At 40.2% G+C, this 13844-nt stretch overlaps 2 protein-coding genes across 2 annotated transcripts; one reads left to right on the top strand and one right to left on the bottom strand.

The window, feature by feature from the left end:
• Nucleotides 1-62: 62 nt before the first annotated feature.
• LOC144645380 (uncharacterized) lies at nt 63-2912 on the top strand. The gene is made up of 4 exons (XM_078504948.1): nt 63-310; nt 446-822; nt 1241-1545; nt 2226-2912. Exons 1-4 carry the CDS (start codon nt 63-65, stop codon nt 2346-2348), a joined length of 1053 nt encoding a protein of 350 aa, XP_078361074.1. The 3' UTR covers nt 2349-2912.
• A 659-nt stretch (nt 2913-3571) lies between these two features.
• LOC144647006 (cyclic GMP-AMP synthase-like receptor 2) lies at nt 3572-6634 on the bottom strand. The gene has a single exon (XM_078506746.1). It carries the CDS (start codon nt 6461-6463, stop codon nt 4382-4384), a length of 2082 nt encoding a protein of 693 aa, XP_078362872.1. The 5' UTR covers nt 6464-6634; the 3' UTR covers nt 3572-4381.
• Between the last annotated feature and the right edge of the window lie 7210 nt (nt 6635-13844).

Raw genomic sequence — 13844 nt, 5'->3', positions numbered from 1 at the left:
GTGTCAGCGGTTTTTGAATGGGTCAATGACGTCATGCGTTTTACGCACGAGAGAGATTGGGTATGAGACGAGCCCACAATCACAAGACAGCAGTTTCTTCTTTCCTAGCAACCAGGAAATTTGTAAACGTTTCCATGACAATGGTATATTTTGTTCTGGCAACCAGTCTCGTGCATAAATTTGAGAGTTACGGTAACGCCAAATCAATTAACAAGACCTTCTTCCCGTGGAAGCTAGAGCTTATCGATCGGTCGTTCTTCCTACTCTTTTCACAATTTTACCGCCCTTGTCTCGCCTGGAATTCAGTCAGGTAAAAAATTCTGCTATGTAAAAAAGTGATGCTAGTTTTTGTTTCGCTTCAATCGCTTAGCATAGCACTTTCGTGTTCACGATCAATTATTTTCAAGTGCATGATTTTGACATGATATGCCTTCTTGTATTGTAGCTCTTTCTCAAACATGGGGTGTTCAGCTTCGAAAGCGTCGAAGGTCGTTGTGCCGATGCCGACAGAAGTAAAAGAAAATTTAAAATCACCTCCAGAAGATAAAACACAAGAAGTTAAAATTGAAACAGCGGAGACAACGACTCCGAAGACTATTCAAGTGAAACACTCGAACGAAGACAGCTTGCACGGAAGTCGAAGTAGTTTGAATTCAAACTCTGATTCTGGAAGATCTGATCGAGAAAGCTCGGCCAAATCCACAAGAACTATGGACAGTGGTTTAGGTGAACTTGAGGACGATGAAAATAATATTGTTACAGAGAGATCTTCTCAAGACAAACAGAAAGCCGTGTTATTGGATCAGAGGCCTCCGACACCAGGTTTGTTTATACTTCGTCGTTATGAAAAGTAAACATACTTATTTAGTTTTTGAAACTAGCATTTTTGTGTTTTGTGCTTGAAGCGTCCCAAGAAGAAACGTGCGAAGGGTAGCGTGTTTTCAGAACAGAAATTGCGAAAGGTTACCGTCTTTGTTTCAGATCGCTCAAGCGAAGCACAGTCTTGTCACGTATAGGCCATTAACATGCATTAAATTAAACCCTGAAGTTTTGTCTTTATTTATTTTGACAACACAGGTGCTTCTCGAGAAATTTCTGCATAAAATAAAATTAAGCTTATTTGTGTACGTTAAATGGAGCCCAACATTTACCTTTAATTGTAATATTGAAGTTTACAATATAAATAAAAAGAACTTTTGAAAGTAGCTTTCAGTTTAATCTATTTTTTTTCCTTCCACAGAACTAATCATCGAAGGCTCTCAAGTTACAAGAAGGAAAAGCTTAAAAGAGAAGAGAGTTTCCTTTTCAGAAAAACAGGAAGAGGTTCGAAATAGAATCAATGCTCTTGCGCCCGTAGGAGGAGTGACGGAAAGACCGCAAAGTAGAGGAGGAATGGCGTTTGATGTTATGTTGTGCCCTGAAACTGGCAATGTGAAAAGAAGACCTCAGCATCTTAGGAAACTGGAAAGAAGAAAGAAGAAGAGTTCACGAAGAACGAAGGAGGAAATAGAGGAAAAGCTTAGAAATGCTGATGATAGAAGAAAGGTAATAAAATGTTTTGATAGGACGTTGCATATAAATCGATTAAGAATGGTCTGACGTCACTATCTTTATAACTCTGCGGGCTTACTTTATAATAGAAAGAGAACTGAAAAATACACTAGAACCACCCATAAAGAGATCTATGCCCTTGTACCTCAAGCCACTTCTCCTTGATAGGCAGCCTTGATGAAAAAAGTGACTTGAAAGTTCCATTTCAGGACGATTTTAATTGGTTTTGAAAACAATAGAAATGGCTGGAAGTAATAAAAACACCAAGAGGTTTGTTGAGCCATGTTTTTAAAAGCAATTCAACCAGAAGTCCAATATATTTGTGGACTTCCAATCAGAACTTTCCAGAGTCACTCGTCTCCCAATAGACCATTTTCGTATTCTCGGTATTGGACTGTAACTTAGCTTCCAATGGAGGCTTATGTGGGTAATCTTTTCAAAGGTAAATGACATGACATTCTTTTATTGAATTCCCCTGCATTAGCCATTGCAAGCTATTTCCAGTCCAATACCGAGAATGTGAAAATTGTCTATTGCTGGTCAAGAAGAACAAAGATTCTGGGTACAAGTAATATCACAGTTTTTTTGCATGGCGAAATGAGAACGTAATGTTAATCAGACATATGTAACTTGTAAATGACAGTGACAGTAATCCGATATCTTTCTATTTTCAGGAAAAAGAACAACTTATGAGAGAGAAAGCACACGCCATGATGACAAGAGATAAACAAGTTAAACAAGCTCTGGATGATTTCGCTCAACGCCAAATGAACAATGAACAAATGGTCTCAAGTTAGGATTGTATCTACAGAATAGAAAATAGTTGTATTTATTTTTTCAATGTAAACTTGGAGTGCTTCTGAATATCTTATATCAAAACTGGCCTCAATAGACAAATCATTCACTTGCATAAGCTTAGTTTAATTTTGCCTTCTATAATGTCACAGACACTGTAATAAATATAACTGTACCATGCGATTGTTATATTTTTTTTAAATTTTATCAGTTTTCTCATCAATATCTATAAGACTTGAAGTTTTTGCTGAAACAAATCTTTAATGACTGTTAAATTTTATTTTGCACATTTTTCCAAAAAAATGCGTAATATAAAATGAGGGTAAGCCTATCTTTAGGATTTTTACATTTCATATTGCCAAATAACTGGTAGCTAGTTAAGAAACAATTTGCTTCTCAATTGAAGTTGTAAATAGAAACTAAAGGTTTTCAATATTTTTCAGTGCTTCACTGTAAAATGAGGGTGTACAATTTTATTAAGTTATTGCTAATTTATAAAATTATAAGCTAAAAAGAGTGAAAGTATATTATTATATACATCAATAAAGGTGTTTTTTATAATAAAACTGCATCAAGTGGCATATTAAGTAAAATAATGGAAAAAAAAAAAAAAGTCTGAAAAAATGCTACAACTTTCACAACGTCCCCCCCTCCCTAAGGCCCTTTCAACCAGCATGTTTTTTACAGTTAACCTAACCTCAATCTCCTCAGCAGGGTCTTCTCTGTGACGATGGCGGAGAAGACCCTGAGGACAAGACTGAACTATACCATATACTCTTGGGCTGAAACCCAGGGGGTGGGAGAAAGAGGGGGAGGGAGGGGTACTAAAAAATTCTATATGGTGTGCCATGTGCCCCCCCCACACGGCCCAACCACAACAAAAAGGGGACATAATTAAATTTTTGTGTGCATGTTCAAGGTACAATTTTCCTCACCCTTTTGTATATCTCCAACCCACAAAATCTCTACACTTTTATACACCTTTAGCCTGAAAACGGCATCCCCTTTGATGGAGTTTCCACATTTAGCCCACTATAAGGAGTACGTCGCTTTTTTTTTGGGGGGGGGGGGGTGGAGGGGGCGGTAGAAAAAGTCACTGTGAGTATTTTCCAAAAGAATGCAAAACGCAATGCCCCCCAACCCCCCCCCCCCCCCCCGGGGGGGGGTACCCCCGGGGGGGGGGGGCCGCGCCCCGAACCAGAGCCTGCGGAGGAGAGAGGCCCCCAGCCAGGACTAGAACCTAGACCTCTTATTCTGAAGTTCCCAACAAAATTAGGCCTAGTAAAAAAAAAAACCCAAATGTTTCTCGTCTGGATTTCTATTAAAAAAAGAGAACAGGCTGGCGCTTTTTTTAATTTGTTATTTCCTCCATCATCAAATTCTCCAGAAGCGAGCTTGCAAAGTAAATTCTGACCTCTCCAGTACGTAGCCAGTGTGCCTGGTCCAGCTGGTACAAAAAGAAACTTATATTCTGTAAGAAAATAAATGTTATCCAGATAACTGATGACTCTATGAATGTTGATTTTATGGAAAGCACCACAGTTGAAAAGAAATCACATGATATTTGTCCTCATTTTGTGTGACGTGTCACAGCATTCTCGTTCTCTGTTGCATAGGAACAGAATTTGAAACTTTTTGCTCACGATCATCTGCAAACCGTTTGCTTGAAGAAAGATGCAAGCTGCCTGAGTTTTAGGAGTTTTTTGTTTTTAGGTCACGTGACTTACCAATTATATGGTCAATTGACTACCTAAAGTGATGGCAACCTCCAAGAAGGAACATGACGAAAAACCAACCCCAGGATACTAAGGGAACCCAAGATATGACGGTTAGAAGTCATCCCTAGCAACCATTTCGTATTTAAGGGTCTCCCCCCCCTTAAACAAATTAATGTTTTCTTCTTTTGGCCATATAATAAACATATTGTTAACCGAGCTTAGTCGGTCTGTGTGGTAGAATCTTGACCTCCGTCATGAGTACAGACCTCCACTGCGTTCGGTCCAAGGGAAAAAAATTACAGACTCAAAACAAGTACCTAAATCAGTGGCAAACATCCAGGTATCTTTAGCAATAAACAAGAATAATTGAAAAGCAGTAGTGAATCGTCATTGTCATTAGTTCTACGAGGATCACTGCATGCTGTTTTGTAAGAATCCATTAGTTGTAGTGCTTCGTCGTTTCTGTCCAACTCCACCAGACATGCCACCAGCACATAATAAGCAAACATCAAAGCTGGTGCCTGGACAGCGTCATGTTGCTGAACATGGTAACCAAGGTTACCATCCAAAGTAATCTCTTCACTTTTACCATATCCCAAATATTCCAGTTCTTCAGAAGACTTGCTCAAAGTCAAACCCTGTTTGGCAGCCTCTATGGCTTCCTCAAAACGATCATTTCTGTATAAAAACATACTAAGTTCTACCTGATGAGAAACATTGGTTGGCTGCAGCTCCGCGGCCTTGCTGAACATCACCTCAGCTTGGGCAAGTAGCTCTTCATTTGGGTCAGTAACATCATTCTCGTATGCTTGTACATGGTAAAAACATCCAGAATTGTGGAATAGATCGGCAGGAAGTTCAATACCATCAGTGGCCTTCATTAGAGTTGAAATAATTTCATGGTCTGAAAATCCCAGGCTCCTCATGGAAATCAAACGCCAGGCAGCACTTTCTACATCACCACGTCGTAAGGAATTGACAAGTGAATTACAAAGTAACTCAAATGCATTTGTTTGGTTTCCAATCCCCTTCAAAATGTGGACAACACATTCCATGTACTCCAAACCTTTTGGTGCTGTTTTCGGATTCTTCATCAATGCAAGGCCAAGATTGTAAAAGTGGTATTTAAGCAGTTCTTTCAAATCATTCTTCTTCTCTGGGCAGCTAGGAAGTTCCTTTAGAAGTGCAATAAACTTGCTATATCCATACTCTTCTAATGCATTACTTAAGATTGATTCAATGTGTTTAATGAGTTTAGGAGAGTTTGCAAGACTTGAAATGGGCTTCCTTGTGATTTGTATTAATTCCTTAGAAATTACCTCACAAGATTCTCTGGGAATTGCTTGAAGATGATTTCTCTGTTTCACAAAGTAATTGGGCAATTCATAACATTGCAAAAATCTCGCCAGCCTTTCAATGGCTCCAAGAATACAGGCACCCAGGTTTAAATTCTTCCAGATGTCAGGATCTGCCTCCTCTAAGAACCAAAAGAAGGCACATTTGACACAGTAAGAAGGCAAACCATTGCATTTGAGACCTTTTATGAGACTTTTCACAACCAGATAGCATCGCCTCTGCACTGGATTAAGATTTTGAGCTAGTTCAGTTTCAGCAAAAGAAAATGACAACCGCCATTCAAGATGAGAAGTGCTGCTCACTCCAGATCCCTTTGCGACAAGTGCACAACCCTGCTGAAGTATCTTATGGACACATTCTGGCGGTGGCCAGTTTCGTTTTCTTTCAGCCCATTCAATGGCACTAGAGGGCCAGTGAGGGCAACGAAATGCAAATACCAGATCAACAGATTCCAAGATGCCAAATGAACAGAACTGGTGTAGATGCTCTGAAGTGACTAACTGAGATGGCCCAGCAGCTTCCACGGCTGATTGAAATTGGTTTAAATTCTTCCGAAATGCATCACAAAACTTGGAACTTGAAATATAAACACAGCCCCCTTCACTTTCTGAGATGTCATCTGCTAAACTCCACTGACAAGAGCTATTTACTCGGAGTTTCACGTACCGTGGTTCTTCGGTATTCTCGATAAAGGCAAGAACTGATTCACCTGATCTACCTTGTTGTTCGTTAGCTTCAGTGTTTTCCCTGACGATGGCTTGTTGTGGCAGGAACATCACATCAAGGTCTGTTTCATATCTCAGTGAACCACTTTCGCCTTCGTCTTCATCACCAACTTCCAAACTTGGCAAATACAGTCTCTCCGATAAACTTCCACTCCGCGCACAGGTAAAAGTTGTTTCCCATGGAAAAATCTTGCGGAGAGCATCTTCTGTTACCTGAAAATCAAACCGTCCAAATGTTGGAGTATGCCACTCGGAGAAGGTTACAAACTGACACAACAGCCCGAAGAGATCGATATCCGATTCATGATCAGTCGCCATTGATCTCTAATTTGGGCTCAGCATGACAAGGAAACTTCCCCAATGCATTTCAAATGTTCCTTTAAGCTTTCAGTGTGTTCTTGTGTTATTTTAATAAAGCCCATCTAAGAACTTGGCCATACTAAGTAAAATGAAATGAAAGGAAACACCTACGACTGTCAACTGTCAGACAACATCACACAACATCTACAACATCACTGCACAGGCAGACCAGTCTCCGTGTTTGAGGCCGCGTGACGTAAGCGTCACGGTCTGCGCTTTTTGATCCCATACATCTTCACTGTACGATTGACCTCCGCTTTAGTGAGTCTTTAGTTAACTGATCGTAAGAAATGCTCCATAAAGTACTGAATTTCGCATCTTTTGATAGAAAAAAATATTTCTATCAGTCAGCGATGATAGTACCCTTTTAAAAACGTATTTCTAATCACTGTTGGAAACGATTTAATACACAAAGACTAATTTTGACTACGGACCCCATAGAATGCTCCTTAGCTTGGGCCTGTTTACATGGAAGGCGGGTGCCCGGCTAACCGATCGCGAGCTACCCTGGGCGAGCCAACTTTTCATACGTTTCTTAAGAAAACGTATTGAAGCCTTTACATGCTAGAAGGGTAACCCGCCTTGCCGGGGCACACGGTCTACTTGCCCGGGGCACCCTTCTAGGCGGGATAGCTTTTTGCCATGTAAACGGTTATGCCCGAGCTATCCCGGCTTGCCGGGATAAGTTTTCGCGCGTGTTTTTAAACTAAATTTGAAGTTAATGGCATAAAATGTATAAATTCTGGACCCAAACAGTGCTATTTGATTAAAATTAGTTTTATCGGTCGGCTGGAAATATTTCTTTGAGCAACAGCTACCTTTGGCTCCCGTAACCCCAAGTCCACCTATGTTTTCAGAAAGCGATATCGTATCCACAACCACCGTGTAAAGTCGATTGTTCCCGCTGACAAGCTGTTGGTGTACAACGTAAAACAAGGATGGAAACCATTGTGTGATTTCTTGGGGTGCGAGATCCCGTGTTGAAGTAGAAATGGCGGGGATTAGGACTGTTGCCTTCCCACATGAGAACGTCAAGGCTAAAATGGTTGAGACACTTCCCATGACCAGATGTGGCCGGCAAATCAAATGGGAAATGCAGAGAAGTGTTTTTGCAATCGGTTCAGTTCTTGTAGTAATTGTAGCAACATTTCTGGCAATTTGGTTTTAAGATTGTTTTTGATCCAGTAAAGGTGTTACTTACGCATTACGAAACCTAATTTCTAGATTATATATATTTTCCATAAAAAGACCCCCTTTCTCATACCTATTTCCCCCTACCCTTTTTAATACTTCAACTTTTGAAATCTTACCCTTTTATTGACTTCTAGCCTGAAAAAGGACCTCCCCCTTCGAGTGGAACATTCCCATATAGTCCGCTCTAGGGAACACCGCTTTCCCACGGCCTTAGTTTCTTTTTAACAAATCAATTTTTTCCCTTTAATCCTCCATTATTCATTTACCAAGTTGTATTGCATAGTTGTGTAACGTTACCTTCGTAACAACCAGGTTTGAAAAAAAAAACCCGGTTAATTGTAGGAAACAGGCAACAGTCTGTTGAACTCAAACTACCCGTATATCCCACAGAAAGTTTTCAAGTAGTTCGGATTCGGATTTGAGCCAAGAAAGTGAAAAAAGTGAAAACCCAGTTGCACGAATCGGCAGATTTGCGTACCTGTTCTCTCCCCCCCCCCCCCCCTCCCCCCCCCCCTCCTTTTCGCTTGCGAAAACGATACATGTTCAGTAGGCGGTGGTAAACGAGGATATGTTTTCTTAGGGCCTGTTTACATGGAGGTGGGGGACCCCGGGTAGGTGAGGTATTAACCCGCCCAGCCGTGGTCAAAAATTAACTCGCGTTTACATGCAATCTTATCACCCCGGGATCCCGGGGTGACCTTTTCACGAGTTTAGCACGTAAACAGACAAAATGGCTTTATATTTTTTTTCTCTTGATCCTTTCAGTGGTTACATAGACTCAGTACCTTCGGAGACGAATTTGTTTTGGAGAAAATCGAAGGCCATACAATGGCATATTTTCGTAAAGAGCAAGCCAGGTCGGCCTCGAAATAAATTCCATTGAAGTCGCATATCGCATTTCGTTTTGTAATCTTTTATATTTATGTGAGGACCTTTCTAAAACCACTATATGAAGGAAGGCTTCCTAAAAAAAGATTATTATTAAAATTAGATTTCTCTCATCTTGTGCTTTCGACTGATTAGTTGATTAGGCAAAGTATCAGTAGTCGAAGCAGTAGTCGAAGTCATTGTTGTTTATAGTTGAAGCGTGAGACTCGCTCGGGCCAACGCTTGATGCTTCACTTCACTTTTTAATTCTTCAAGCATCCGCCGTAATCTTTCGCACTGTCGCTCCACATCGGCCAGATGAAGCCATAGGAAAAGTTCGCCGGGTTTGTAGCTGTAACTGAAGCCGTAGGCAGCGATATCTTGTGTAGTTTGCATTTGCCGCACTCTCAGATTAACCATGAGTCGGCCCCGGTAGGCGGGTTACCCCACCTAACGCCGGTTTACATGGCAAAACACGACCCCGGCTGGGAGGGATACCCTACCCAGCAGACCGGGCAACCCGCCTAGGCGGGTTACTCCACCTATCATGTACTAAATGCGATCGAGAAAAAATGAGAGTTTATATGGACAGGCGGGTTACCCCCTCACCTACCCGGGGTCCTCCACATCCATGTAAACAGGCCCTACCGTAATGATTCGATTTAGCGCCCTCCTTCCAATAAGCGCCCCTTTTCCGAATAAGCGCTCCCCTTCGAATGTGTTTTTGTCAATAAGCGCCCCTATTCCAATAAGCGCCCCCGTTATAATAAGCGTCCCCATTCTTATAAGCGCCCCTATTCTAATAAGCGCCCCTATTTTGGATAACAGCCCCAACTTAAGTCATCAACGTCGACTAGATAAACTCATGAACATTCACTGTACCGTACATGTATATGTTTACTGCTAAAATGACCATTTTCTTTAAAAAAGTACCCACTGAAATTTCAACAATTTGTTACTGATTACAGTTTCTGTTTTTGTTAGTTATTTCAATATTTATTAAAATTTTGTTTTGAACATTTGGTTATATCTCAAAAAATCCTAAATAAGCGCCCTGTCTCGAATAAGCGCCCTCCCTTGAGGTGCCAAAAGTAAATAAGCGCCCCGGGCGCTAAATCGAATCATTACGGTAAGGCGAGCAAACGAGGAAACATTTGTTGCTGATACAAAATGTTTCTGAAATAATCAGAAACATTTCTGTCTCGGACACAATCTCGGACACAAATTCAACGAATGTTGTGTCCGCGGGCAAACAGGGAATCATTTGGGCCCGCAACATCGTGTAGTCGTCACGGCGTATCCAATCGAACAAAATCGAACCAAAATCGAACCCAATCGAACACCAATCGTTCGATTGGGCTCGGTAATCGAACAAAATCGAACATCTATTTTGCCGTGAGTTCGATTTTCGAACCAATCGAACCAATCGAAAACAATCGAACTCTCCGTTCGATTTTTCCGAATCCGTCTCTTGATAAATAAATCACGCAGGACTAATCAGGGGGACGGTGCACCGTACAAAATGTCCGCAATATACCAAATATAAACAAACAGGAGTTCGATAATTGAACGTTCGATTGAGTACATTGTCGACTGCTCAGTAATCGAACGTTCGATTTTGTTCGATTGTCGACTGCTCGGTTATCGAACGTTCGATTTTGTGCTATTTGACAAATTTTATTGTGAGTTCGATTGGGTTTGATTACCGAACGTTCGATTGGATACACCGGGAGTCGTTTGTCCACCTTATAGTTTTGCTTTCGATTTAAATCCATTTTTTCACCGTCGGATTTTTCGATATTCAAAAAGAAACACTAATGGTTTGTTCAACACTTCAGCAAACAATACGGACAGTACGGAATGTAAATAGTCGTAAATCGCAGTAATCCAGCCTCAATATTTACCATCGGATTAACAACCAAGGAAATCTTCTCTCCCAGAATTAATAACTAAAGTAAACTTACTGTGTTTTTGCTTTCGCTGCTTCAAATCTGGTTCCATCGGTACAAAGTATCCATGCGCCTCGACAGTCGTGAAACAGAATTTACCGAATTCTTGATAGACCTCAGTGGTGTGATGGTTGAATAGTAATATAACTTTATAAGTAACTAATGCCTGGCTAATAGTATAGTTGTTCATGTTATTTGCGACAGATTGACAGCTCTAGATAGTTAATTATCGAGTCAGTTATCGACGGACAAAATATAAATTTGTGAAAGGCTCAGAGTGCTGTTTTATGGTAGCAGTATGATCTTGTGATGGGATTTTCTACTATCTATCCGATCCTTTCTACTTTTCGATCCCGAATCTATCTGAACGCATCGAACAGAATTCCGAAATTAGATTTTTAAAAATTCTCGGGCTCATCCTTGCCCTCGGGATTGCCCGGGTCCTACAAAACTAGAGTCCTTAATCTACTTAAGAACGTCTAATTTTCGGCCGGGAAGACATTCTTTATTTAGTCGAGTTTTCGAAAACTTTTTCTGAAAATGTCCTATTTGGTGAATCGATCTCTGTTCAAATCCAATCTGGAACCAACGCTGTCATCACCCATCAGTGACGTGAAATGTATTATAGGAGTCATAGGGGTGATTCTATCCCCGTGGGTACTCCCATAAATTTCGGATAGGGGTGTGCCGCGAAGGTTCTTAAACCTTGACCCTATTTACCGTAATGATTCGATTAAGCGCCCTCCTTCCAATAAGCGCCCCCTTCCGAATAAGCGCCCCCTTTCGAATGTGTTTTTGTCAATAAGCGCCCCTATTCCAATAAGCGCCTCCATTCTAAAAAGCGCCCCCATTCTTTTAAAGTCATGAACATTCGCGGTACCATGCATGTATACATTTACTGCTAACATGAACAATTCTTTTAAAAGTAACTGAACTTTCAACAATTTGTTACTGTTACAGTTTCTGTCATCCTTGAAGGGAAAAGCGCCCTGGAGACGAGGATGAGTTTCTGTTATTGTTAGTTATTTTAATATTCTTAAAAAATTTTTTTGAACATTTGGTTGTTTCTCAAAAAATAAAATAAGCGCCCTGTCCCGAATAAGCGCCCTCCCTTTAGGTGCCAAAAGTAAATAAGCGCCCGGGCGCTAAATCGAATCATTACGGTAAGGATAAAGAAAGCGAAAATTGATACCCTTCAGTTAAGGCCCAAAACTGAAAAATGGCACCCTATTCAAGGGGAGGAGAAGCGTTCCGTGACGACCCAAATAACGGCCAACCGCACACGGCAAAATACAAATCTTTAAAAAATTGCTTTGCGAATACTTGAACGGTTAGTTCAGTTTTAAGATCCCTTTTTATTTTTCGTTTAGCTGGGCGTTTATTTTAACTGATAGAATTTAGGTACCCTGTCTAAGGATCACACCGGGAACACAATGCCAAAAGGAGCAACCTGATACCCGATTTAAGGACTGAGAACCTCAAAAACCATAACCTACAGTAAACACCCGCGTGTAAGAACCTAGTGGTTTAAGAACCTGCTGGCAGAAATTTGCCATTTTAATACCCCAAAATACAAGAACCTGTTTAGCCAAGCAAATTGCAGCAGGTTCTTATATGTGGGTTATAGAAAATTTTTATGAACATTTTTAACAGAACATCCCAAACTGTATTTACAAATAAAGAAAAGACAGATTCACATAGACTGTAATTGTCTTCTTTGGACCTTGCATGAGGCTTGAAGCAATACAGTTATGAATAAATGCTGTATAATGAAGGACCAAACCAATTTTTTTTCTTCTCGTACAATCAAAAACTATGGCTCCTCCTTAGAAATTAAGAACCTTATTAAGAACCTACTTAGACTAAATTACCAATAACTACCCCCAAATACAAGAACCTATTTTGCCAAACTTAGAAAATTGTAGGTTCTTACACGCGGGTGTTTACTGTATCCCGCGGCACATACCTATTTAGCCCATATATGGGAGTACCCCCCAGGATTCTACCATGTCTACTGCGATGCCACTGTTTACAAATATCATCTTCATTCAGCACACATTGGCCATCCACAACAAACAGGATAAAATAAAGTTCGTTCTTATCCAAATTTCAGCCTTGGGTACGGTCTTAGATTTTGGCCTTTCTCAACCTCTACGTTCTTACACGGACAAAAGAAACGTTTTGTTTTCGCAGCGAAATGGGTTTGTTTTGATGTGACGTCACGAATTTCCACTGGGTTGCTCGCGTGACGTCAGCAGTTAAGTATCCAGCCTTCTCTACCATCCATGGTTCTTATAGAAATAAGTTCTCATAAAAATACTTTTCATAAACATGGGACACTTGTTCCTCGGTATATCTGGGATTTACCATCTATAGCCTTACTGCATTTCACGGCAAGTGAAATATACTGAAAGTACGTGGTAAAAGTGTCTTTATACGAGAGACTTCTATATACTTAGTTGCATAACTGATCTGAATTGCCAAACAAGTAACGGTATAAACCAAACATAAAAGATCATAAAACATGCGGCTAACAGTGAGGATGTTTGTGTAAAACAAAAGGAACACAACATTCTGTTGTGTTAAATTAAATTTAGTTTTTCACACCACTCCAAATTTTTGCTGAATAAAAGTTATTTTATTTGACCATATTTTTTCCTGGCAAAACGCATGTCGTCTTACAGTACAATACAATGCAATTTTATTGTCCATACGTGGGACGAGGTCTCCCTCAATGTCCGAGCCAGAGGCTCATGTATAAAACGTAGGACTAAAAATAAAATACACTTAAGTATATGCTATTAAAAATATAAAAAATTAATCTCACCCATTAAAAAAAGAATGAAAAACAAGAACATACTAACACGCCTTCTCATTACAGTCATCATGTGCGTTTCAGTCTCGTCCACAACACCACCTTTTAAGGAATTGAAATCACTTTTATTTTCGTCGTGCAAAAAATTGGCGTGTACCTCTCGAACACTGTGTCCCATAGAAAGCGCAGTATGTTTTGTTAACACTTATTCACTGCCGGGAAAGCGATTTCTCCGGTGGATGGCATTATCTAGCCTTTGAATAACTGCGCTCTGCTAAAATTTATTTTAAAACAGTTTGTAAGAACGTCGAGAATAAATACCACTTGAGATTTTTGAGCACGTCGATCTAAGCGTTTTTTACCGGCTTTTGCATTGGAAAACTGTTTCTCCTAGGAGATTTTGTGCAAAATCTAAGTCACCAGTTATCGTTATAAAATTACAATCAAGCAAAATGTTTAACCGACAACGTACTTTTCGACGTTGGCTTAATGTTGTTCTCAAGTCAAAATCGCA

Source organism: Oculina patagonica, chromosome 3 (genome assembly GCF_052425735.1).
Source record: "Oculina patagonica isolate OP01 chromosome 3, crgOcupat, whole genome shotgun sequence".
Taxonomy (NCBI): domain Eukaryota; kingdom Metazoa; phylum Cnidaria; class Anthozoa; order Scleractinia; family Oculinidae; genus Oculina; species Oculina patagonica.
The sequence above is the reverse complement of the archived record's forward strand: the minus strand, read 5'-3'. Positions and strand labels throughout refer to the sequence as shown.

Bases quoted from the DNA above. Each gene is read 5' to 3' on its own strand.
- LOC144647006 (XM_078506746.1), bottom strand. From the start codon at position 6,463: ATGGCGACTGATCATGAATCGGATATCGATCTCTTCGGGCTGTTGTGT.
- LOC144645380 (XM_078504948.1), top strand. From the start codon at position 63: ATGAGACGAGCCCACAATCACAAGACAGCAGTTTCTTCTTTCCTAGCA. The intron at 823-1,240 runs GTTTGTTTATAC...TTCCTTCCACAG, and splicing joins TCAGAGGCCTCCGACACCAG to AACTAATCATCGAAGGCTCT. The intron at 1,546-2,225 runs GTAATAAAATGT...TTCTATTTTCAG, and splicing joins ATGCTGATGATAGAAGAAAG to GAAAAAGAACAACTTATGAG.